Below are 25,793 nucleotides of genomic sequence, written 5' to 3' on the forward strand. Positions count from 1 at the left end.
AGGGCATAATAAAGTACAGTCAATGTTATAGAAAAACACAATTCCCATATTGAGATGCATGTTTTTTGTTAAATAATCAGTCACTTAGTTTGTATTTCAGTGACATTTGAAAGTGATTGGGAACTACATTTGAACTTCAGTTATAGGGATGACAAGAGGCCATCCAAATCAGGATCAGACATTCCTGCCAGATGAGACTTTATGTCAAACACTTAACATTTTACAAAATATTATGGAAAATGAAAGACCATGGAAGTTGCCCACTTCTAGGTAACTTGCATCGCTGCAATACTATAGGAAACCTGCTCTCTAAGGGACTACAATAAAGCAATACTCCGACAACAAACCCTCCTAATACCTCATATCTCACAGTCAAACAAGAATATAGAGATTAGTTTCATCATCACCCTCACCACTTTCAAGAGTAGGCTTAAGACATTCCTCTTTGATAAAGCTTATAGTTAGGGCTGGATCAGGTGAGCCTGAACCATCCCTTAGTTATGCTGCTATAGGCCCAGACTATCGGGGATTTCCCATGGTGCACTGAGCTACTCTCTTCCTCTCTCTTCTGCACTCATTCATGTCCCTTTAATGCATGTTACTAACTCCACTTCTTCCCCGGAGTTCTTGTGCTTTCCGTCTCGCAGGTTCTCATGGATCCTGGTGGAGCCTCCTGCCATGGTCCTGCTTGACTGCCATTGCCAATACTGTTGTTGCTGTGCACCTGTCTGTCTGTCTGTCGCTCTCTCTCTCTCTCTCTCTCTCTCTCTCTCTCTCTCTCTCTCTCCACCCCAACTGGTCGAGACAGACGACCACCCACCTAGAGCCGGAGGATCTGTCCTAGGTTTCTGCCTTTTAACAGGCAGTTTTCCTGCCCTTGTCGCCAAGTGCTTGCTCATGGTGGTACTGTTGGGTCTCTGTAATTAATGTTAAAGAGTTCGGTCTAGACCTGCTCTATTTGAAAAGTGTCCTGAGATAACTTCTGTTATGAATTGGCCTATACAAATAAAATTGAATTGAATTGAATTGAATCCCTTTTTTATCCACTACAGAGATATAGAAGGGTGCCAAATGTAACCCAACATAAAAGGTGTTGCAAGTGATGAATCTGACCTAGCCATCATTTCAGTTGAGGCAGAATCTGCAGTAGCAGTAGCTAGAAGCAGTTAACTCAACATAACAGCAGTATATGAGACAGCAACAGGAAGATGGACTTACTCTGGCTCATCCTCATTTTCCTCCTCCAGGATGTTGGGCAGTCTGTTGAGAACAAACAGGACTGTTATTGGAGGATGTATCATCTCAGGATATACAGTGTTTGGGATGTGTTTCTGTTTCTGTGTCCTATACGTGTTCGTCACTTACTGCTCGTTAGACTCTGGCAGTGTTTCTATGACGATCTTAGCTGAATGCTCCACCTCCAGCTGTCGGACTGCCTCTTCCGCTGCCTTTCTGGCCATCTCCTCAGCGATGCGGGCTGCCTCCAGACGCTCCTGCTGTAGTCTGTACACCAAGAAACGCAAGTGGTCACGATTACAGTTAAATGTTGAGTCTAAACAAGAGAAAGATGAAATCCAGCTTAGCACTGAAAAAGAAATAGCTGAAAATTGTATGAAACCCTAAAATAACAATGTCCTTCAGTTGTCACCCTGGATTGTCAACTGAGAGACCTTTTCATTCTTAGTGCACTTGTTGGACAAAAAGATCAAACAGAAAAAGGAGAAAAAGGAGAAAAAGGACCATAGAGTAAATTAGGCAGAGAGAGTAGTCACTAACCTTTCCTCCATTTGAGCTAAAACTGCTCCTCCAGCCTCCTTCTTGATGCTGTCTGTTACTGGAGTCATCATCTGGGTGTCTGTCTGCAACCAACCACAGAGAGGGAACTCACTCACATTGTCTTAACATGGAAACATCTCTGTTGATTACTATTTAGTAACTTTTCAAATATCTTAGTACTGTTGCTATTATCACAATGGTACCCTATGTGCCATGGTACCTACCCTGGTAAAACCTGCTACCCTTTAGAGTACCATTGAACCTCCCTTGCCACTATCGTGGTACCCTCTAATGTAGGTACATAGCAGGTACTTTAGCACTTTGAAGGGTACTTCTAGTGTAGTACCCTTGTAGCCAAAGTGCTATTGCACCACAATGGTACTACCGTGCTAACCTTGGAAGTATTATGGTGCTTAGTCTTAGACTACCACGGCAGCCTTATAAAGGGTCAGGGGACCTACAATGGTACAATCCTACTACCCTTCATAGTGCCATGGTACCTCTCTTGGTGCTAGCATGGTACCCTTCAAAGTGTCATGGTACATACCATGGGATTTACCTTGTACCATCTAGAGTACCATGGTACCTCCTCCATCAAACCTCTTTTAACTAGTCAAGAGAGCAAATCATGTTCAAGTCTTGAGTAACTAGGTGAAAAGGCATGTATTGCAACCACACATGTCTGGTACAGAGAGAACGGGGAAGTTGAGCGCACACAGCGGACACACAGCTTGTGAAGTTGAGCGCACACACAGGACCGTCTTGTGAGGAGCAAAAGAGGAAGTGGCACGGCCCTGAACCGAACACCCTAGGGGGATAAAAGGGGCTACACAAGGAGGATCGTGGTTAGTCCTCGGCTGGCTCTTGGGTTCAAGAGTTGCTGATTGATCGACCACATTGGAGGAACTCATCTTTGAACTTAGAATTTCAACTCAAGAGACAGAGCAACGAACCAGCCACCATCGCAGAAAGAGAAGTCCAACAACCTATAGCCGAGACGGGAGCGGCGGGCAGAGGAGGAATAACCATCTTCCCCTGGCTGCAGGTTCCAATTGATCACCAAGGATCACTCTTTCGTTCACCCTGCCTTTAGAGACTGCACTGGTCAGAGACTTTGCGGACTTTGGACAAAGTCGGGAGTTTCAGCAGCAACCAACAGTAAGGCAGGCCTGGAAGAACTGTATGGGCCGGTACACCTCTTCCCTCTCTCTCAACAGCTACAAGCCTTTTTCATCAGGGGCTTGAAATTTAAACAATTATTTACTTAATATTAGAAACATAGTTAATCATCATTAGTGAATGTAAACAATCAGTTTTTTTTTTTTTGAATCAGTACATGCTGTATGCTGGCCCTTGCTAAATCTTGCAATAAAAATAACCATTGAAGTTAAAGACTTAACGGTTCTAACAGATTACTCTAGCCAAAGGAATTAAACAGACCCTTGGGGCTTACTGTACAAGCCACTAAAATAATCCTAGCAACTAACAACGGCACAGATCAATAAGAGGAGAGCTGCCGTTAACAAACGTGACTAGTGTGGTACTTGGCTCTAGGGCTATTCGGTCAGGTGCTGCACTAGGGTGAGCAGGGTAGGCGTTCGGACGAAGGCAGTTAGAAGCTAGGCGTATCTCCTCGCCACCAGCTTAAATAGTCTTTTTAATATAATAGGGTAATACTCATAGGCAAGAGGCTCGGACCCTTTATAACGGAGAGCTGGTCCAGTACCACCTAAACAGGGGTAACTCGGAACCACAGTAGGTACCATAGCATTTCAAATGGATGGACTAGAATAGTACCTTTATAGCGGAAGTGCAATGGTAAATACTGTGGTATTATAATGGTACCATTTTAGTTCTATGGTACCCACTCTGAAACTACCAAAGTACTCTTCACCATGGTATCTACAACAGGATTTACCTGGTACTCTGAAAACCCCAGTGATTACCCAGGTACTATCGTGGTACCCTTCAAAGAGCCATTGTACCTACCTTCCTAAATTACAACCATTGCACCCTTAAGCCTAATTTAAACTGTATGGTATAGCTTAGCATCACTTAACTTGACTCGCTTTGGTACCTCGCTTGATTTCATTTTCCACTTTAGATAGAACCCCCTCATTGTAAGTGGGAACTGTAAGTTCAATTCATAGCTGATCGTCATAGTGAGATCATGTGAAACTGCGTCACTTCACTTCAACACGACCCTAAGCAGAAGGGTGCGAGATGTCCTATTTGATTCATGTGACTCTTCTAGTGATAATCCTCTCTGACCAATGTGGTGTGTAATGTTGTAACTCCACTTTTTAGTAGTGGCTCAGCTTCCGAATCGAATCAAATTTGAAATACTCTTGATTTAATCACAACATATAATTCTTTACGAGTGTTGGGCAGTAACTCACTACTAGTAATAATATTAATATTACTTTCCCCAGTAACGACTAGTGTAACTAATTACTAATGCATTTCAGTAATAATATTACACTTACAACCCCCCAAAAATTATTAGTTAGAATATTACCTTTGTTGGCACCCCTACTAATCTGAATCCAACAATCCAATCACATCTTTGGATTCATTTTTGTAATCGTGGAGGACAATAGTTCCATTACTTTGATTTTCATAACAAACTGGATTTTAATCATCAGAAATCTGAATTTAGGGGAGAAGGGGCACCAATTTTTCTTAACCAAATTTACACTAGTAGTGTAAATAATTACTGTTGGCAGAGAGTAAGAAGTGAAGTTATAATATTACTTTCGATTAGAGTTACTAGCCCAACACTGTTTATTACATACATATTTTCTTTAAAACTCTGGTTACAGTCTTTCTGAAACTGATCCTGAATGTTACCTGAAGGTTACAGGCCGGGTCAAGTAAGACTCACCTCCTCCTGTTTGGCCTCTGCATTCTGTTCCATGTCCTCCAGCACCAGGTCTGTCTTCTGCTGTACGATGCTGACTGAACACCACATGGCAGGAAGAGCAGGACTCAGGAATTATGTGCGTTTGGACACATATCAACAACTGGAAATCTAAATGTCTGAAACGTTTAAATTTGTGTTTTTTGTCCGTATTCTGGAATATAAGGATATCTGACACTCTGTTGGCAGGGCTCAAATTCTATTTAAAAAAATCAAAGAATTCATGATTTCATGTTTTTAATCTTGAAAAAGAAATGAATCTTAAATACTAACTTCCACCCCGACTTTAAAAAATCAATATGCAATGCACAGTTGATGTTTAGATAACAGAATACACATTTTATATTCTGACATTTCATGATTATTTGATTGACTCAGTGATTGATTGATTGATTGATTGATTCTTGTTCCCAGCAATTTCAACACAACAACAAAAACACTCAACAAAGCACTTATTTTTTTCCAACTGATGTATTTATTCTCATGAACACACAGCAAAATACTTTAATGAGTTGCAATGTCTGTATTTAGTTAGCTGCCTTTATATTATCATCAGCAAAAAAAAGCCTGTAAACATGCAAAAGTTGTCCTGAATTATTGTCAGTTCAGAGTCCAGAGTCTCTGCAACTAGTAGCTTATGTGAGTTTCCAGTATGAAGTAGCACTGACGGCAGAATAATCACAGTTTAAGCTGATTTGGAACCAGTCTGTCCCTGCAGTTACTTTACTGCTCCATGGATTATTTAACAGGGCAGTCCAATAAAGACTTATCGGCATGTCACAATTTACTCTGCGTTACAGAGACTTGTGTTGTTTTGTCTGCCACTGTATATTCATCGTTAGAGAGAGTCAAAGAGGCTAATCTCATACAATCATTTTGGTCTAAACATGTTCAAATATGTGTCGATCAGACATTTAAAAAACATCATATTTTTGTTTTTCCAGAAATGTTTGGTAAGAGAAGTTACTTGTGCATAATAGCTGTACAAAACCTGAAAGCACTGCAGCTTTGTGGAGCAGCTTTTTATCACGAGGAGTACAAACTGCTCCGTCTGTCTGTCTGTCGGTCTGTTTGTCTGTCTGTCCTTCAGTCAGTTAAAGAGTTTCTGTAGCTGTCAGTGTCAGTGTGAGCAACTCTGTCCCACTCTTCCTTCTCCTTTTATTTTAAGGGGCTCTTGCCGCCTTTCCCCCCTGAAACAGAAGGAGAAGAGCAGCCCGGTTAGAGTCCGCCTCACCACTGACACCAGCCCCTGCCAATCAGTACACAGCTAGGACAACCCATCAACCAATCAATCAATTCATCCATGCATGTGTTTATGCAAAAAAGAATTTAACACAAGGCTGACACCCGTAACCCCACCCATGTTGGGTGATGTCACAGAGTACTGACATGCCCTGGAGTACACTTCTACATCATCACCAGGTGAGAAGTTAAACCACTGGAGGTCAGAAAAAACTTTCAGCTTCTGCAAATCTGCTTTTAAAATGGGAACATTGTAAACAGTAACAGAAAACTACCGTCACTGTTTAATTTACATCCAACACAACCATCTGGTTTGGCAGGCCGTTACTTCAAGCTCTTAACAATTCTTTAGTCCAAACTTCATAGTGAAGTGTACCCAGAAGTTGTGTCTGTGGCATCTGTACATTACCTCTATATTTGATCTGTATATTAACAAGAGCCAGCTGCCAACAACTACGCGGAATTAGTCCCTAAAATATCAGTGATGCTGATTCCCAACCTCAGTAGATCCTAATGTTCATGTGAAAGCAGTGGAAAGGTGGTACTTACCGCTCTGCACCTCGTCACTGCTGGCATCCTGCGCGAGGGGAACAAATAATGTAACGACACATTCATTGATGGTCTCCTAACTTGAATTTATATGTGTGAGAGATGAAATACAGCGACTCACCTGCTTCTGTACAGGCTGAGGCAAAATACGTTCAATCCCACTGACGATCCAGCCCACCATACTGTCAAGACAACACCGAGCTGTTACACCAAATCAAACACTTTATGTCGTAGATCCTCAAATACCAGCTGGTATATCACACATTATATTTGCTTCTTGTAACTAGTGTGATATTGCTCGTTAGCTTTGCAGCTATCATAGCATTGGTCAGCATATAAGATTTGATGCGGTTTGTAGCTACGGTTACGATGTTCAGTGTGGGAAAATAAGAATAATAAAATAATATACTGCAGTCAGCCACCAGGGGGAGATAGAGAGGGTCTGGCTTCACTTTTGGAGAGCTGTCCTGTCGATCTTTATATATGTCTGTGGTGCCAACCTTATTTGAAGCTAGCGTAACACTGGCTAGCATATCAGATGATTTGGTACCTGTTTGTAGCTAGTATTCTACTGTTTTTAGTTCGGGTAAAATATCTGCAAACAATTAGCATCCAATATTATGCTGCTTGTTTAGCCATTCTGATATTATGAGAGATGATACATGTTTTGTTTCCTAGTAACGTCCTTTTTAAAATGCTTCAATTTAATTTCCATAGGAAGAACCCCAGCTAAAGCTGTGTTCACTACTGCTAATGTACTGGTGGATAAACTTACTTGGGCTGCTGCTCTCCCTCCTTGGAAGGCCTGCAAGGACAAAAGAAAAAGAGAAAAAGTGCTATTATTATTATTATTTATTATATTACATATTATTATTATGATATTATTATATTATTATGACTCATTCATTAATGTAACAGCAGAGTTTTATTGTTGCAGTTGCATTCTGAACTATTTTTATTGAACTGCAACTAATGATCTGTTTTATTATGGATTAAATTGCTTTTCTTTTTTATTCACCATTCGTACAAATTCTGAAAATAGTAAGAAAGTGACACCTTTACAATGCTTTAGTCCAACCAACAGACTAAACTTCAAAATGATTACAAATACATTAAAATTATTCAACAGAAAAGCAGCATTTTTTAATATTTCAGAAGCTGGAACCATTTTTACATGCAAATGACAAATGATTATCAAACTAGTTAAATAAAATATTGGGTAAAGCCATCAAATAAATTGTGGTAAAGTAAAAAATAAAGTATTCAAGTACAGGTGCCTGGTTAGCTCAGTTGGTAGAGCTGGCGACCCACATACAGAGCTGCTGCAGCGGCCCAAGTTCAAATCCGACCTGCACTTTGCTGCGTGTCATCCCCTCTCTCTCCACTGACCCTTCCTGTCTCTCTACAGCTGTCACTATCAATAAAGCCAACAAACCCCCCCCAAAAAGATAACTTTAAAATATTCAAGTACAACACTTAAAGAAATTCCACCTGTTTTATTTTGGATCATGACCGAGATAATCAGTATCTCAGCAACATTATTTTTAGTTATTTTAGTTAAAATTTCCTGTCTCCATAAAATAATTATTATTTTAGTGCGAAAAGTTCAACATCTTACTTCTCCGTGTCAGCGGCTGGCTTTGGGGTTGTTGGAGGTTTTGGGGCTGGAGGAGGTTCTGGGGTTGCAGGAGGTTTTGGGGCTGGAGGAGGTTCTGGTGCTGGAGCCTCTGCTGTTTAAAGAAGCAGGAGACACTTACCAATATTTATTCTCTAACATGATCTATTTTAAAAACATCACCATGAGTTTATAATGAGGATTTGAGGCTGACACAGAGCTGAAGGTACCTTTAGTTGAAGCAGGAGCTTCAGTCTTCTCATTGACTTCTGTCTTTGAGCGAACTTGGATCTCTGGCTTAGGAACCACCTTCTCTATACCCTGCTTTAGCCACTCTATCATCCTGTCAGTCACACACACACACACACACACACACACACACACACACACACACACACACACACACAAATATTAGTTACATTAGTTAGTTAGAATATTGCTTGTGATTTGGATTATAATTGACTTTACTGCTCAAAACATCCCCATGCAACCAGCCAAATTCTCTATTTCTGTCCCTGTTTGTTTCTCTTTCTACTTGTTCTTTACTTGAGTATTTCCATTTTATGCAGTTTTATACTTCTGCTCCACTACATCTGAAATGTTGTACTTTTTCTCCACTATTTTGTCTGACAGCTTTAGTAATTAGTGACTTAACACAATTTTTCATACCCACCTTTCCAGGGAAAACCACGTATCTCTGAATGTGGGCTTGATTTTAATGTTTCTGTTAAGCCAAAGAATGAGATGTTCCTTCATGGATTGAGAAAATTAGAAGCTAAATAAATGTTTTATAGATAATAGATGATGGCCGTAGTCTTTTTGGGGCAAAAAGTCAAAAGAGGACATTTTAAAGGAAAGGAGAAATTGATTTTACCAGATGGTAACAACCTCTGTGGCCGTAAAATTAAGCTAACACAAACGCTGCAGTTCCTCTAACGTCCATTAGAGATTGGCTCCAGCAGTGAGTGAGTCTCCATAAGGCCCCAAACTGTCTAACTTTACAGCCTTTTGTTCTCTGTATCAAATTTCCTTGTTCATGACAACTGTACAACTCACCCCTTTAAATTATATTAAGGCTTAAAGTTATACATAATTAACAACGTGGCCACTGTCATCTTCTACATTCGGAGCCACAGTCTGCGCAGTATCAGGGTCGGTACCAACAATTCTCCTGGCCGACCGAATAGGCTCAGCTGTCAATCATAACATGAAACCCACTTTTTATATCTTCAAGAAACCATCTTTGGGGGAAATTTTGATACTTTGATTTTTGTTTGTCCCAACTGCTAAAATGGCAGCAGTGGGCTTTATGACCTATACTGCAGTCAGCCACCAGGGGGAGACAGAGAGGTTCAGGATTCACTTTTGGAAAGCTGTCATGTCGTCTGTCTTCGTATATGTCGATGTTGCAGTCGCAGGCGTCTGTTTTCAGTAACCAGGCTTCATTCAGCCCGCCTTAGCTCCACCCACGCTCCACCTCTTTGTCTCATTTTTGGATAAGCTGGTGGAGTCAGGAATGCCAAGATGGTGACGGCGAGAGCCGACCACACTGAGCTTCACAACGGCTTTTCAGAAACCTATTAGGGACGTCAACAAGACTACGACCATCTTTATTTACACAGTCTATGGAAGGTGCTGAGTATTATTTCCGTAAAAGCTCAATTACAACCACTGTGTAGCTCTATATCCGTTTATTGTCAGATGGACAGAGCAACTTTACCTAATAGCTAAATTCCCAACTGTAAGTCTCTTGAACCACTAAGTATTTTATTTGTAGCTGATACATACAACAATATTAAACTGTAAATTACAGGCTGTATTATAAAGTTCTACCAGAAACACACACACAGACCTGGGTGGGAGAGGTTTGTTGTCATTTTTGTTCTCTCTGTCTGATTCCACCTCCACCACCTGAGGCTCTGCAGCAGAAAGAAACCAACCATTTATTTAACATCCAGTCTCTGAATGTTTGTCTGCAGGAATATTCAGATCAGATTCTCACCTGGTGCAGCTGGTGTCGAACACACCTAGATAGATAGATAGATAGATAGATAGATAGATAGATAGATAGATAGATAGATAGATAGATAGATAGATAGATAGATAGATAGATAGATAGATAGATAGATAGATAGATAGATAGATAGATAGATAGATAGATAGACTTTATTAACCCCTTTAATTAAGGGAAATTGGGTCGTCATAGCAGCCAGGTACATTAAAATACAATAAGATACAATAGAATAAAATACAACAATAGAATAAAATACTTAGATAGAAAAGATTTAAAAAAAAACACCTGAGGATAAACAAACACATGAAGTCACACAGCAGAGGGCATTGTGGGAGATTTACCTTTCATATTTAGTTCTACTTGAGTTAATAATGTCTTCTGTTTCTCTGGAGGATAAAGTGATTAGTTACAGTACATTTGGTTGTAGGGTTATTTAAATAATTTCGGTTAACCCTAAAAACTGAAAATGAGTAAAATATCCCAGACCAGAACTCTTTAGGTAATTCCTAAATGGCTCCGTTTTTCATGGTTATTCTGGAGTTTTCTGGTTTAAAGTTTAAAAGCTAAGCTAACTGGCTGCTGGCTGTGGCTTCATGAGAGTGATATTAATCTGATAATCTCAGCAAGAAACCAAATAAGCATATTTTCCTAAAATGTGAAACATTTCCCGCTGGCATAATATAACAATAAAAAGTGTGTTTAAGTCAATATGAATTTGAGCTAATTGAATATTCCCAAATAATCCCAGAATCATGTTTGATCTTTTTTAGGATGTTAAATAACAGAAATTCTTTACAGAGAAGTGACAGTGGAACAGAAGCAGGAGTGTAATTATCTACTTTATCTACTGCTGATGTACCTCAGCGGGTTGCTCAGCTGGTGGTGAGTCTTTGCTCTTCAGATCAGGCTGAGGAACAACTTTCTCCAAACCCTGAGCGATCCAAGCTATCATCCCTTTTCTGTGTTAAAAAAAACAGAAAGACAGAATTGACTGATGTCTTTGTCAGGCGGCTGCTGGACACCAGAGGACACTGCAGATCAGCTGCTACAGTCTCAGTTATGGGCCGCTCTGCTCAGGACTCGGGACTCGAGACTCGAGACTAACACTTCAAGTTTCTGTCTGCAGAAGGTGGTTTTTCTGTTGTGAGGGAAAGTTACAGACTTTCTGTTTCTTCGTCTGATGTCGTGTGATTTCTCTGCCTCAACTCTCAGGGAGTTTAATGATGGACACTGGAGGCACTGGCGCTCCTGGGGCTCCTGTACTAGAGAGGTAACATTAAACCCTGACACTCCCCCGATGCCCTGAGCGCTCAGTCCGGGAGAGTTACTCAATAGGACGGCTAAGTTGGCTGCACTGCTAACCAGCTAACAGCAGCCACTAGTTAGTGGCTCCTTCAGGGAAACTCCATAAATCACAGAGAGTTGAGGAAGAGCAGCCGGAGGACATCACAGTGAAAACCAGAAAGTATTTAAGCTACTGTAGTGGTTTTATAAAGCAGCTCACTATCTGGCATTGTGCCTCTGGATGGCTTTACAAAGCAGCTCACTATCTGGCAATCTTTATGCTGATGGTTTTATAAAGCAGCTCACTATCTGGCAATATTTATGCTGATGGTTTTATAAAGCAGCTCACTATTTGGCAATATGTCTGTTAATTGGTTTATAAAGCAGCTCAGTATTTGGCATTAAGTTGTTTCCTGCTGAGATTACTCACTCGTCTTCGGGTTTACTGTCGTCCACGGGGAAGAAAGAACACAGGGGGAACATCAGTAAACTATTTTCACTCTAACACATCTAGTTAATGGAAAATGTTCAACCAGGAACATATTGTCATCCAATATTCTCATTATGTTGTTGAAACATACAAGGGATGTGCCTCCATTTTGATCTGGTCTCTTACTCAAAGACTTGAGATGGGACTTGGACTTGTTGTCTTGTTGTTAAGACGCCCTCGACTCCCCCAAGTCAAGTCTCGAGTTACTGAGGGTAAGATCGAATCAACTTCAAATATAATCAAAACCTGTATAAAACAATTATAATCCATCACTCAGGTATTAAATGAAATGTATGGAGCCAGTGTTCCTGTATCATCAATACATTATCAATACATAATTAAATAATTATTCTGTAGTATTCTCTTGGTCTCCTGGTTGAACTGTTTCACTCTCTCTCTCACACACACACACACACACACACACACACACTGTACATACCTGGTTGTTGCAGTTTCCTCCTGTGAACAGAGGTGATGAAGGAGGGGAAAGACATGGAAAATGTTATCAGGGAATACAGGTATGTGTATGTATAACGTGTCTTGTAGAATCTGATCCCGGGTCAGTATCTGATCCTCACCTTGGTGGTGGAGTTGGCTCGGCTCAGCTTTGGTGAGACTGCGGGTTGAGGCAGAGCGCCGCTGATCCACAGCAGCACACCGGGCTGAGAGCCAGGCACTGGGCTGAAAACAGTTTGAAAAAAGTGCCTTGTTTTAAAATCAAAACTCAAATTAAGCTGGAATCCAGATTAGAGCATGCAAATCAAAATGAAATGTTTTTCAGATGAACTAAATCAGGTTGCAGGACAGTTAAAGGAGACTCATGAAGCAGAGTCACAAAGCTCGTCTAAAGCCTGATATTGCCACTATTAGTTTCCCAAAAACACTACTAACTTTTAGTAGTCAACAAGTTAAGATATTTAATTTCATTTAGCTAATGTGACAAAGCAGAGAGAAACATTCACGTTGACATATATTAATGTATAGATTAAGAATCTTATAGGGTCTAACCAGCAATTTCTCTTACTGCAATGGATGAACTTAAGGATCAAGGTTACTTTATTTGTACTCATAGGTAGATTTGGTTTGCAGTAAAAGACAAGGCAAATAACCAACAACTCAATACAACAGACAAACATTATAAAGGATAAAGATAAAGAGTTTCAGCCTCTAAAAATCAAGTCTTACAAAGAGATCAATAAAAATACACTAAAATAAACTAGAACAGGTAAGAAAAGTAAAAACTGTTGTTGTTACTACTATGCAACTTTTTATACTGCTTTGTTCAACATATTGGGACTATAAACCTCCAACCAGAAGGAAGAAGCAGAACTTCTGGGCACACATGAACAACCAGTAAAATGACCATAAAAGCCAATGACAAGCATCCTCTTCCTCTTTAAGTTTGACATGAGCAGAAAAAGCCATCAGTCCAGAAGAGGATTCACTAAAGGACAGCGTACAGTTCCCCCTAGAAACACCACAATGTAACCTCTGTGTTCATCCACTTTTATTTAACCCTGTCCTGCACGAGTATAAACTGTCCCTCGATCGAGATAGTCAGCTTCCTAACTGGCACTTAGAGCGGCAGCTAGTTTGGCAGGTTAGCCCTACAGTAGCATGTTCCCAGCTAACTAGCACGTTACCAGTGAACGGGAAACTGCCCATTTTTACGATGGCACATTATTCTGAAATCCCAATATATCAAAAATGTTCCATCAGCCTGAAAGTCATTTGTCCAACTTATTTAGTAATTTAACTAACTTATTCTGAAACAAATGAAGATCACTCTGAAGGCCTCGCACCAAACAACATTTACAATTATTTTACTATCACAGACAAATTTCCAACGTTGCAATAAAATTGAGATTTACCTTAGCTGGTGCTGAGAGGACTTTGCAAGTGTGCAGCACATTCATACATAACATATTATTCACACTGCAACATAACATTTAAGCCTTCTATAATATCCTGTTTGATGAACGTGTTTTTTATCTTTTTCTCTTCGTTGACTGTGATGACTTTGGTTCTCGTCATATCTAATATTGTTGTATATTACTCACCCGTTCCCCTCTGCTGCCTGTGCTTCCTGCTTGGGTTTGTCAGCTGTCAATAAAATAGTAATGTATGTTGAGTGTGAAGAACAGGACCAATATAAACCATATAATGTTCACCGTGAGCGATCTTACCTTCATTTTTGCTGTCATCTTGAAATGTCACTTTCTTCTCCTGTTGAAAAGACTAATTAATGGAATCTTACATATATACAACATTTATTATTCATTTAAGTAAAACATATATACATATCAAAACCCTCTTTTACAAAGTCATTTAAATCATGATGCTGTATGTGTAGGAGATAAAATATCAAAATATCAAAATCCAGAAATGTGTTTAATGTTAAAAGAGCTGTCAATCAAAACATACACATTTCGTCTTTCCCCCAGTGGAAGTAAGTAAATAAATACTACGTTAGTTTGTATAAACTTAACATAGGCTGTACTATCAAATATAACAAAACATCCAGATCCAGATATGAAATGTGTTCAATGTATAAAAGTGTTCGGAAATCAAGAGACGTAAACTTACAGGGGGCGGGGGCGGGGGCGGGGGAGCGACAGGAGGAGGGGCAGCAACAGGGGGCGGGGCATCGGCTGGTTTCTCCTCCTTCTGCTCATCGACTTTTTTGGACGGGGGCTCAGGCGGCTGGGGAACGACTTTGACCACCCAGCTCAACATCCTTGATGAACAAACAACCAGAGAACATTACTGTAGTCTCACACAACATGGACAAATTATTTTGTATTCAAACTTTTAGTTTTTGTGTTTTCTTTGTCTTTTTCAAAAACCTACAAAATTTCCTGTAATGTATCTGCTGTGAAGACCTTGTAAAAAGATTTAAAGCACCAGTACTACTAATGGATCTTGTGATGAGATGGTTTTGCTTATATGGAATTTGTTTGAACATTGCTGGGAATGAAAGAGCATGAGCTTGTAAAAAGGCTCCTCTTTTACAAATTTAATATTCATGGTAAAAAGTTCTTGGACAAACAAATAGAAAGCAAAAATAATCAGCTCTATTTCTGTTGCGTTTGCTGACCCGCTTCTCTCTGTACTGTACTTAATGGAGTTAAGATCATGTCTGGCTGAGTGTCAGCCTCGATTAGACCTGACTGATCATGACCCTAATCCGCCACAGGAGGTCTGGCAGCAGAAAACAGCTGTGTCACTGTACAACCGGACATCAGTGCATCCAGTAAAACTGGTGTCGTTTGCCACTTGCACTTTCTAGTTATCTTTTTAAGCATTTAGCCAGTTTCAAAGTCGACTGCTTAGTCAGTTAGCAAGTTGGCCACTCACATAATCTGCCAGTTTACTAGTCAGCCTGCTAAACACTCAGACAGTCAGACATTTAGCCTGTTAACCCAACATTTAGATAACCATTAGTTAATGATAGCTCAGTTAATCAGGTAATTAGCGAATGAGCCTGTCCCCGACAATGCACCAAACAGGTAAACAGTCATCCAGCTTGGTATTTAATAATCAGCTAGTCAGTCAAATGAGCTAGCTAAAAAGTTCTCTAGTCATAAAATATTCCAACCAGCTAATCAGTCAACAAGCAGTCAGACAGTTAACTAGTTTGCAGATTTGCCAAAGTGTGGCTGATTGGCTGACCAATAAGTTAGCCTTTTAGCTAGTTAGCTGGTTAGGGAATTAGCCAGCAGGCCATCATCCAGGCAACCCTTTAGCCTGCAGCCTCCACCCCGGAGACAGGACTTTCAGTACATCAACAGTGAGTGTCGGCACACTTGACTGTGTTCCAGTGCCGGAGGACCAAATGTGAGCTGGCACTGGCCCATATATGGCTGCCAGATTCTGGGTATTTGGGCTCAGAATGGACTCTAGTTTGCAGCACTTTGGTTGCCTCTGGGCCAACATCAACACCTTGGACTGGGCAGATTGTGGCTAAAGAAGTGGCTAAAGAAGTCAAGTCAATTTATAGAGCCATCAATCATAAAATCAACTTTAGAGGCTTTGGATATGGAAAACCTTGTCTTTAACATGAAGAAAAAAAGCACACCACATTTCTGGTTTGAGTGATCGAGGTTGTTGTTGGTCCAAACCGTTTGGCTCAAAGATAAATTAACACTTTTATTAAGCGAACAAACACTTTGGTGGATTTTTAATGCAAGTAAAACATTTAGATTATTCAGTATCTTATTGACACCATGGCTGTGAAAGACCAATATGAGATCCCAAACTCTGCTCTGATACCAGACTGTTGAGACTGGGTTAACGGTTCTTAAAGGCACCAACTGCAGCCATCCTGTTTTCCTCAACTTAATGGGACCCCTCAGTAAGAACTCTGGGTCACAAGTTCATTTTTAAGACTGAAATATTGTCTGAACCTCTCCAACCCTGCTGCACCCTCTGGTTGGTCTGTCTTTTCAAACCCCAATTCAACAAAAAAACATGACAAATCACATCATAAATCAAACAAAATGAAGTGAACCAACCAAAACACAGCAACTTATCCACTCTACTCTGCAGCATTTCCACAGCTACACCGTGTCTATGAAGGTGTGGTGTACAGGTGTAAGTGGGTGTGGTCTATGTGTTGGTGGTCTTTTGTCCTACCTGAGTTGTTCAGTCAGGGTCCAGCAACATCCCACAGAGCTGCGGTGAAGAAGCTGTGAAGACCTGCAGGGATCTGAACACTGTGGGAGGATTACGGAAGAACTCTGCTAACAGGATTATTGTGGAAGCGAAGGGCAGAGCGAGACAGAACGGGGTGGGACGGGGCTCAGATTAGACTCCCAAAAGCTGAAACATGAAGGGAACCTGAGAAAAACCGAACCACAAGTCCTCAAGCTGAACAAGTTGAGGAATAAAACCCCTGACGGGTTATCTTAGACGAGAGAGGATTTACAGAAACACTGTGATGTTCAGAGAAATCCTGTGATTTGTCGTCTTCTCCAGAATTAGACGAGACGATGAACATCAGTTTCATTACTCTGTTTAGTCAGAGGAAGGTCCATGAAAATGTTTAGCCTAGCTTAGCACAAATCAGTAAGATGTTTTATTTGCAGTTAGGGCAATTAATTAACACAATAGACAACAAATAGAACAAAGACGTGACAGTATACCAACACACACACACACACACACTACAGTATGCATTCTGTATATGAAATTACATAAATAAAACAGATTGAAATAGACAATAATAAAAAAATATTTAAGTATGGGTAAGGGTGATGATATATTCACTACCACAAAATTTCTAAACTGGATTAATCAATGTATTCCATGTTGGAAAGAAACGCCGCAGAAGTAACTCCTTGAACATCCTTACGGTGGTTCGTAGGTTCTGAGATGGTCTGGAAATAAAAAGTAGAAATTGCAAGTTAATTTGTTAACTAAATTAACGGATGTATATTTAAATAAAAACACTGGTTCCCTCATCAGCCACTGTCGATCCTGTGAGCTTTGTTTTAAAAAACTAAATCAATTCAATCTCTAACCTCCCTGCATGTGTTCTCGCAGAGGATCAGCAGTTGGACTGAGCAGCAGTTGTTTGGGTTTGGAGGATTGGAGAGCTCAGTGCTGTTTTAACAGTGTTGTGTTGAAATTGGATTGAAGCTTCAGTCCTGATGGTGTGACTGATAACGGAAGGAGCTCAACAGCTGCAAATCTATTTGTTTTGTCCAAAGTAATTTGAAGACAGAAGACAGCAGTAAGCACTACATTTCTCTTGAATCATCACCTCCAGTGAAGATTAATTACGTGGCTTTTTTTCAGCATTTGATAACAATATGTAAAAATATCCATCCTGACTTGAACTGGGAATGTTTTGGCTCATGGTCAGCACCTTAAAACAGTTCCTCCACCAGTTTATCAGTTCACTCCTAAAACCAGTTGTTATTTATTATTCAGATCCTTAAAGATCCAATGAGTAGGAGTTAGTGGCGGCATAGTTGCTAATCGCAACTCTCTCATTTTACCCTCCATTTCCAAGCGCAAAGGAGGAACTACAGTGGCCGCAAAACGCACTAAAAATGTGTTAAAGTCTACAATCAGTGTTTGGTTTGTCCGTTCTGAGTCACTGTAGAAACATGGCGGCTCAACATTGCGGCCTTCATATAAATGTCTCATTCTAAAGTAACAAAACCTGTAAATATTATATGACATTTCTGCCAGTGTTACAAAAGTAAAAGCACTAATATCGCACTGTAAAAACACAAGTAAAAGTCCTGAATCTAAACAAAAAAATCAGTGTTGAGTAACCAAGTAGGTTTTGTTGTCTAAACCAAAATACAACCTCAGTAAGCTTTATTTTGAAAGTATAACCGGACGTTGCATATTTATTATTTCTAACTTTACCAGAGAATGAGCATGTTGACAGTAAAAGGAAGTTTTTCCTTGCTGCTGTCTCCAAGGTCTTGCTCATGGTGGTACTGTTGGGTCTCTGTAAATAATGCTATAAGGAGTTCGGTCTAGACCTGCTCTATTTGAAAAGTGTCCTGAGATTACTTGTGTTATGAATTGGCGTTACACAAATAAAACTGAATTTAATAGAAAATGTGACACTGCCACGGTGGACCGTCGTGTGTTTGCACACTTTGGCGTGATACCGGTTGCTCGGCCATTTATCTGTTTCTGCTCTGTTACAGCTGATCCTCTATTGTATTCATTTGCTTCTGATATTACAGTATATTTCTCTGATGTATTGTTTCACTGTCTGCAGTAGTTTTGAATCTTTTTTCTATATAAACCAGGTTCTGATACACATACAGAGCCGTGGTGTCTTGTCTGCTGTGTTTGTGCCAGCCGCTCAGCTGGGAGCATATTGCAGCAGCTCCAGGTTAAAGCTGTTAATGTGGCCCTGAGGAGGATTAGCTGCTAACAAGGTTAAGTCCAGCGTCAGCAAAACAGAGGATTGGTGCTCAGGTGCTTCAGCTACCTGAACCAGATCACAGACCTTAGGAGACTTTAGACCAGGTTTGTTTCCGTCAGGTGAGACCAAACTTTTCATATCCAAAACCTCTCAAGACCCCTGATATCACCGAAGGCTGTTGCGTTTTAATTTGAGTTCTCCATATTTTTGTTTTCTGTTCAGATAAATATGGAGGGAGACGATACATTCAACTATATTCTCACATATTTCCTGATATTAAAAGATGGAAATCAAATCAAATGACAAAAGTTAGATAATGTTTTGTCTTTTAAGTTCATCAGAAAACAGGAGAAAAACCCTCCTCTCTTCCCTTCCTACATCCTTACAGTGGAGGAAGTATTCAGATCCTTTACTTAACTAATAGTAATAATATCCCTGTGAAAATACTCGTAAAAGTCCTCAATGCATGATTATTATTATATTATTATTATATTACAAATGATACTTAGGTATAAGTATGTACAGTAAGAATAATCAGGAAAATTTACTTAAATATTAAAAGTAAAAGTACTCAATGCACAGAAATGTCCCCTGTTTTTTGTTATACTATAATATATATAGCATTAGATCATTATTATTTAATTAATTAATATTACTCATGCAGTGATGTAAAAGCAGGATGTTACTGTTGTAGTAGTTACTGTGAAACTAAAGAAGCTGTAACTAAAATATTTTTGCAGAAAAATAGGGATTAAACAATGATCAAATTATAAGTTTTCTGTCACTCAACTTATTGATTAATTGACTAGTTACTAGTTGATGGTTTCAGCTGTACTTACTATAAACTGTAGTTTAATTGATAATGAAACATCATATTTAATAAACTCTTTATATGTTTTGTGTGTAAAATAACTAAAGCTATCAGACAAATGTAATAAAGTAAAAAGAACAATACTTCCCTCTGAGAGGCAGTGGAGTAGAAGTATAAAGTTGGGAATACTCGAGTAAAACCTTGAATAACTCTGTAAAATTAAGATCTGACAGCCATTTGTTTCCCTGCAAAGATTCAAGACCAGATTTAAATTCTGCTTTGACCTGATAAAATGTATAATTCTGGTTTGGTTTAGTCGGGTTTATAATAATGGAGGTCAGACAACTCACATCATGGACACTCAAATGAGCCCACACTGCCCTCCTGTGGAGAATCTGTTAACTGCAACATCAGTGTGTGTGTCTGTGTGTCTGTGTGTGTCTGTGTGTCTGTGTGTGTCTGTGTGTGTCTGTGTGTCTGTGTGTGTCTGTGTGTGCAGTGGAAGTCATGTGGTTCAAATCAGTCCTCTAATGGTTCTTTGGCAGTTTGTTGTCTTTGGTAGAAGAAATACGTCCGTTCTGTAGTTCAGTGTAAGCAGTAATACAGTCCTGTATCTACAGTTTAAATGCTCATAAAGAAGAGAGTAGTGTAATTTAACTGGAGGGTTAAAAAACTACAAACAACTCAAATGTACAGTTTTGGTAACTTTTTTGCTTTTGTGAAGTGAAAATAAAGGAAAGGAAGAAGGGAACGACAAGAAAATGAAAGAATAAAGAAAAGAAAGAAAAAGCCAACAACAGAAAGAGAGAAAATCCAAAAGGAGGAAACACGAATGAAGGGATTAAAAAGTCTAAGAAAGAAAGAAAAAGAAAGACAGGAGGGGACAAAAGAAGAATGATGTGTTTCAGTGATTCAAAGATTAAACTCACATCAGCAGCAGCTGGTGTCATTTTACCTCCTCATCTGTTTCCAAATAAAGTCTTTCTGATAAAAACGCTACAGAGACTGAGCAGTTTATACTCACTGAGGACACACACACGCACACACGCACACACACACACACACACACACACACACACACACACACACACACTCTCACACACACACACACACACACACACACACACACACACACACACACACACACACACACACACACACACACACACACACACACACACACACACACTCACACAGATATGACTCACAGATTATGACTTTGACTGTGTTTCCATGGTAACCATGGCAACAGTAATTCACATCAGACCTGAACACAACCTTTAATACTGAACGATAGCTCCGCTCTGTTTGGAGCCTCGGAAACACAAGGATCAGTTATTATTGATGGAGGAGTGAAGACGAAAAGTTTTCTTCCAAATGAAACCATTTCCATCCACTCCTGTTGAATATGAGTTGAGTGATTGATGGAGTGACTGATGGAGATAAACAGCTGGTGGAGCTAATTCTCCAGTCTGTGCCATTAAACAGTTGCAGAAGAAGAGGAAAAGGTCATAAAAGAGCTCCAGACAAAGGTCAGACGACGGAAGACAAGAAGGAAATCAGACATTTCATAGTTTTATGTGTTAGTGTGAGGAAGATCACAGTCTCCTCACAGAGTTTTCAGGTCTTCACTGGAAGTGTGGAGGGTTTAGTGGCATCTATCAGTGTAACTTCTCACTTCTAGTTAGAAACAGTAAAGGTCCTATCTAGACCCAGTGTTTGGTTTGTTCCTTCTATATGAAAACATACCTATATTCCATTTCTGCCAGTAGATCCTCCTTAACGTCACAAACTGGACCTTCAACTCACAGAAACTGATTTATTCACAAAGTCTGTTTATTGGTCTTATCCACACAACAACTTACACACCTCACACAACTGGAAACCTTTGTGATATTGTGAATTAAAGAAAAAAGTTTCCAGCAAACTGAAGATGCACATAGCTTGCAAAGGTGCTCATTACTCACAGCTGAACAGTGCATTTGGACAGTGTGTGCGTTTCTACCCTGAAGCTGATTCCCTGCACAGATGAAGTGGCCCCACTCAGCTGGATACCCAGGATGACCACAATCCACAGGTTTCCTCCTGATTGTCCCTTTTTCTCCTTCACCCATCGCCCATCCAATCCCAACTGCTTCCCTGTGTTACATCCCGCCTCCACTTCCTGTTTCAAAAGGAACTACATCAAACCAAAACTCTTCCAAAAGCCTTTTTATTTATATTTTTTTATTATTTATATATACACTTGCAGATGCTTACCTCGTCTCTAAAGTCTTTCATGGGCTTGTCCCTCCCCCACTGAGCCAGTTCATAAAGCAGAAGGACGGCAGCGGTAGAGCAACAAGGGCAGCTACCACAGGGGACTGTGCTGAACAATACAGATGTAGCAAGATCAGGCAGTGTTCTCAGTTAGAGTCACCCACTGCAGGGACTATGGATGAAAGTTAGCTTATTAGCTAGCTCCTGCACATTTACATTGAAGTGTAAACCACAATGTTGATTAATGTATATTGTCCCTGGTACATAAATAAATCAATAATAATAATAATATATATTTAATCAGGGCTTAGTTCACATATCTCTGATGATATACAGCTTTTGATTGTGTTACCATGGCAACAGAGCCTGAGTGTATGTTGTACTCAAACACAGCCAGAGTTCAGTTCCTCCCTGTGAGTTCAGCTCACATTCCTCTGGATTACACAACCTCTCAGCAGGAACGCTTTATCAGAGAGAAACGAATCAATATCTGCGATACAGAACACCTGCTGAGTGTGTGAAGGATCTGGAGAAATAGAAACATGCTCAGAGAAATCAAACAAGAACTATTTAATGATGACAAAAACAATCTTAAACAGTTTCCTCTCAATAATTACCTGGAGACTTCATGTATCAGGCAGTTTGTGTATGTATACTTTATTTGTATAAACGCTGGTTTCACACACTGTTATTGGCCGAATACCAAAGATTATCTCTGAAATCCTTTTAGCAGCAGAAGAAATAAAGTTCAAGGAATTCTTGAAAGGTGCTGAGCTGGCATAACATAGGAATCTGTCTTTGAGGACGATGAATATCCATCAGGTTTTCAAGATATCATCCACAAAAGTGAGGAGAGCCCATTGTCAGGTCTTGCTGCTGGTGAAAACAATAGAGCTTTCCGCTTACACTGGTTCTGTCCTCAGGAGTTTCCTCTTTAAGTGGAAGAGTTTTGTGTTACATAACAGAGGAAAGAATGCAGAGTCCAGTTGATCAGAGCCAAACAGTCAGAGGTTCATATTGAACACTGAGTAACTGCATGTTTCTGCATTCACCTCATATTCACCTATATTTATATTTTTAAAAACTGCTCAAACCTCCACAACTATGGTCCTCACACAGAATAATGTTGCTGTAGTGGATCTAGTACTAGAGGGGGTCAGAGGAGTTTGCCAATACAGTCTACATGTGCTGTGTAGTCTTGGATACGGCTCACGGCTGTGACTCCTGGGATATTCTGTGGTACTGTGGGAGTGTGGGGTACTGGGGTTCAGGGTTGTCTCCAGTGGACTGGCCATCGGGAGCACCGGGACATTTCCCGGTGGCCTGGCCGCCGAACTGGCCCGCTCTGTGATTGCTGACGGTTGGGACCAAAGGTTCGGTTTGGGTCACGCTGGATTTTGAAATAAACAATCCGCCGTGCGGCTCATTAGGGTATCTGCCTCACTGAAGCTCACACAGACTGAGCAGCAACGTTGGGCACAAACACACCCTCCTCTCTTTTTCTGAGGCTCTCTGTCACAGCACTGCAGGCACACACACACACACACACACACACACACACACACACACACACACACACACACACACACACACACACACACCAAGTTGCGCCCCCCCCCTCTCTCACCTGTAGTTCTACATGCTTGAAAAATGGAGCGAGATCGACAGCCCAAAAGGAAAGGTGGAGCAGAGAGGGAGAGGCTTAAAAAGCTAAAAGCACTGGCCACAGATCAGCGAAGTGCTGTAAAATAACTGACATGTTTGTCAGTAAGGGAGCAGGTCAGATATTAAACACTAGTGGTGACAACAGACGCACAACCAGAGCCTATCCAGCACAACCAGCTTAATGAGGAGGTTAGTTCCATTTTGTGGAAGCTGATGGGACTAAAACTGACTTAATAAAAGAAATGTTTTAAGTTGTAACAAAGGATATTGCAAATTTCTTTCTGTGTGTGTTTGAAGTTTCCTTGTTTAATGTAACAGAGAATAAACCTACACATCTGCAGTGCGCCACCTGTGTACCTCTCACTGTTGGTATGATACTATGGTTGACACAGTGGTCAAATGTATAACTAGTCTGGTACCTGTTACATTAAAAATAGGATTGGTTTCAAGTTTAGGTGGATGATGGTGTAACATATTTTATTTAATCCACTACTACACTGTTAAATGTGCAGCCTGCACATTAAAAGTGTAGTAGTAAATAAAATAGAATAAAAATGATGTGATTTGAGTACAGGTTATTGCAGCACAACAGAAACATTTATTTTGTATGTGAAAGAAACAGAAAAAGCTGTGTTCAGTTGGTTGCAATCTGAAACATCACCACTACATTCCACTAAATCCTACACACTGGACCTTATGAAATGATTATGGAGAATTCCTCCTGTCCTTCCACATACAATTGAACGTAAGTACAAACTTGGCATTTACAACATACGTCTTTGTGATTCTCCACAGGTAGCTCTAACACTCCCCAGTCCCCTGTGTGTCTCTGAAACTCTGCCAAAGCTGTATTAAAGACTTTCCAACAGTTGGATGTTATTGTCACAGCCCTGACTTCCTGTTTTGATCCAAAGATTTACACTGAAATCCATCAACAGTTTCCATATATACAGTCATTACTCTGTCTTTAAAGCTACTTGAAGGTTTTTAAAGTTAAAATCCGATGTTAAAGTGGTTTACAAACAATACAGTGGGATCACTGGGAGGACTGGAGGAGGTGTAATTTAATTACTGGTCAACCATTTCTGCTAATATTTACCTACACAGTGAGTGATTAAGTGGGTGTGGTTGGGTGGAGGGGGGCAGAGGAGGGGTTTTATGGATCTGATCAAGGTCATTAAGTCACAGTTTTGAGTGAACAACACCGACCCACCCTTACAACCACAGCCTCAGGTGAGTGTGCAGGTGAATCACTGCAGGAAGTGACCTCACTGAAGGGGTGGCAGTAGCTTGGATGTCGGGGTCACCAACATCACAGGAAAGCTGCCTGTTTAAATTCCAAAATGAGTAAACATAACTTAGCTTAGCATAATCAGATATTTCCCTCTTTAAACTGTGTGAATATAACCAACTATGAAACACAGAATTCTCTGTGTAAGCAGACAGATATAAAACTATTTATACATTTATCTTTGAGCCTCTATAAATTATAATTATTGGAAATGATGCTAACTTGGGATGCTTCAGTGACATCCTGTTTACAGTATATAGTTAATTAATCTTACGGATGTTTCCTAGCAACCGATTTAACATTACTAAAGTCTTTACTGAGACCTTAATCAAGTTTTAATCATGCAACTGATTTATTAATTCACTTTGGAACTAAGTAGCAGTTAATGAGAACTTGAGACTGTATGTTTTAACTTTGTTATGAATTTAAGAAAAACAGTCAACAGCTCAACCATCTAAATATAAATCAGAGCTCAAGGTGCATTAAACTTCAGGTAACCATAGCAACAATACTGGCGGTTCAGTATTTGCTTAACTGGACTGGTGAAAATAACATTGATAAACTGAGGAGCGAAGTGTCGTCAGATGATTGCTGATGGGTTTTGAGGTTCCTATGGGTCTTTTGCTCTCCACACAAACTGTTTACCCACATGTTTTCTCCTTGTGTGAAGGAGCTACGTAACATCTGGTTTTAAATTTACTTTGGACAGCAGTGCCGTCTACCGTTACCGGTATTCACTGCCGGCTGTGGCGCTCTCATCCACTAACCAACCTAACCACCTAACTAATCATTTCAATGTAGTTGCTATGGATATTGGATACCTACAGTTCTGACTTAGCAAAGTGCTTAAACTGTTTCAGACATCCCCATTTACTACTCTAATGGACAGCTGCCAACCAATCAGAAACAAGTATCCTCCCTGAATAAGACAGAAAGCAGGCGAGGCAATCTGAGCCTCAGTGAGGAATTTATGTCCATGTGT

At 40.1% G+C, this 25,793-nt stretch overlaps 1 protein-coding gene across 1 annotated transcript in view; it reads right to left on the minus strand.

Annotated features, from left to right (window-relative positions):
• cngb1a (cyclic nucleotide gated channel subunit beta 1a) overlaps positions 1-17,063 on the minus strand; it is a 33,959-nt gene extending 16,896 nt beyond the window's left edge. Inside the window, exons 1-19 of the mRNA XM_051378957.1 lie at positions 16,526-17,063; positions 14,477-14,627; positions 14,077-14,116; positions 13,951-13,993; positions 12,469-12,571; positions 12,330-12,349; positions 11,831-11,845; positions 10,976-11,075; positions 10,105-10,129; positions 9,955-10,021; positions 8,333-8,445; positions 8,106-8,217; positions 7,263-7,292; positions 6,609-6,669; positions 6,488-6,515; positions 4,661-4,734; positions 1,777-1,859; positions 1,366-1,503; positions 1,219-1,260 (exon numbers count right to left, since the gene is read on the minus strand). Coding sequence (XP_051234917.1) covers positions 1,219-1,260; positions 1,366-1,503; positions 1,777-1,859; positions 4,661-4,734; positions 6,488-6,515; positions 6,609-6,669; positions 7,263-7,292; positions 8,106-8,217; positions 8,333-8,445; positions 9,955-10,021; positions 10,105-10,129; positions 10,976-11,075; positions 11,831-11,845; positions 12,330-12,349; positions 12,469-12,571; positions 13,951-13,993; positions 14,077-14,116; positions 14,477-14,626 — 1,244 coding nt within the window. The 5' untranslated portion in view covers position 14,627; positions 16,526-17,063. The remainder of the gene's footprint in view (positions 1-1,218; positions 1,261-1,365; positions 1,504-1,776; positions 1,860-4,660; positions 4,735-6,487; positions 6,516-6,608; positions 6,670-7,262; positions 7,293-8,105; positions 8,218-8,332; positions 8,446-9,954; positions 10,022-10,104; positions 10,130-10,975; positions 11,076-11,830; positions 11,846-12,329; positions 12,350-12,468; positions 12,572-13,950; positions 13,994-14,076; positions 14,117-14,476; positions 14,628-16,525) is intronic.
• Positions 17,064-25,793: the final 8,730 nt, after the last annotated feature.

The sequence above is a fragment of the Dicentrarchus labrax genome, unplaced genomic scaffold, assembly GCF_905237075.1.
Source record: "Dicentrarchus labrax unplaced genomic scaffold, dlabrax2021, whole genome shotgun sequence".
NCBI lineage: Eukaryota > Metazoa > Chordata > Actinopteri > Moronidae > Dicentrarchus > Dicentrarchus labrax.